Raw genomic sequence first — 1,197 nt, forward strand, 5'->3', positions numbered from 1 at the left:
CAGTCAACGCCACAGGCTGATTGTCTCAATTCCATAACTCCCAGTCAGTGCCACAGGCTGATTGTCTCAACGTCACATCAGAGATTAAGACAAAGATTCACAACCAATTATTGAAGATTGATATATTGATTTGAAAGAACCATATTTTGATTGATTTGTTCTGATCCTAATTTATTTATTTATTTCTGTTAAACTGGGAAGTGTGGCCTGATGTCTCCACAGAATTATGATTTATTAAAATCCAGTTTTCGTGGGTTTCATGAGCTGGAAGCTCAAATTATGTAAAAATAAACAAATAAATACTTGAAATAGTTTAAAGTGTGGGCCCTGAATCTATCGTCTGTTAAAGATGAACTTTCTGAATGAATTGTGGAAGTTACACAAGTTTTCTATGATATTAAGGGCGGCGGTGGCTCAGTGGTTAGAGCAGTCGTCCTCCAATGCAAGAGTTGGGGGTTCGAATCCACCAGCAGTCACATGCTGAAGTGTCCCTGGGCAGGACACTGAACCCCTCACAGCCTCTGATGTGTCAATCAGTGTCTGAATGTGATGAAGCTCTGGTTATTCTCTAGAATGATTTGTTCAGTTCTCTCTGTACAGATCTAGTATAGAGCTGTATGAACGGGTCTATGGGGCACAGATTGTTGTAAAGAGCTCTGAGTGTCTGAACCAGATAGAAAGGAGCTGTATAGGTGCAGTCCATGTACCATATTCTAATTTTTGGAGAGGGTCTGTATATGATACAGTGTGGACTCTAATAATCCTTTATTAATCAAGCAGCTCGGGCTGCGTCACTCACATGTATCCATCCCAGTGTGATGAGGTCGTACTGGTCCTGGATGAGGAACAGTTCTTCCTCGTTTTCAGTGTCACAGTAGTCCGGCCCGCCGCACTGCTTCGGCACGATGACGTGGGTCACGGTGAACGCGTTTCTGGTCTGGAACAGAAACGGAGAGCGTCACGCTGCAGAGAATGATGCAAAACAAATCTGCTCCCCAAACACGTCTGATCCATATTCACACTGCTGAATCTTTATTTACCAGATGTTGGTAAATAAACAACACTTCACCGGTCTCTTCTGTAAACACCACAACAAACTCCCAGATGTTGGTAAATAAACAACACTTCACCTGTCTCTTCTGTAAACACTACAACAAACTCCCAGATGTTGGTAAATAAACAACACTTCACCTGTCT

The 1,197-nt window shown here is 42.4% G+C and overlaps 1 protein-coding gene across 1 annotated transcript in view; it reads right to left on the reverse strand.

The window, feature by feature from the left end:
- LOC119413104 (STAM-binding protein-like A) overlaps positions 1-937 on the reverse strand; it is a gene marked incomplete at both ends in the record, with an annotated part of 3,270 nt that extends 2,333 nt beyond the window's left edge. Inside the window, 1 exon segment of the mRNA XM_037680114.1 lies at positions 800-937. Within this exon segment, the coding sequence (XP_037536042.1) occupies positions 800-937 (138 nt within the window).
- Between the last annotated feature and the right edge of the window lie 260 nt (positions 938-1,197).

Source organism: Nematolebias whitei, chromosome 8 (genome assembly GCF_014905685.2).
Source record: "Nematolebias whitei isolate Nwh7 chromosome 8, NemWhi1, whole genome shotgun sequence".
Classification (NCBI taxonomy): Eukaryota; Metazoa; Chordata; class Actinopteri; order Cyprinodontiformes; family Rivulidae; genus Nematolebias; species Nematolebias whitei.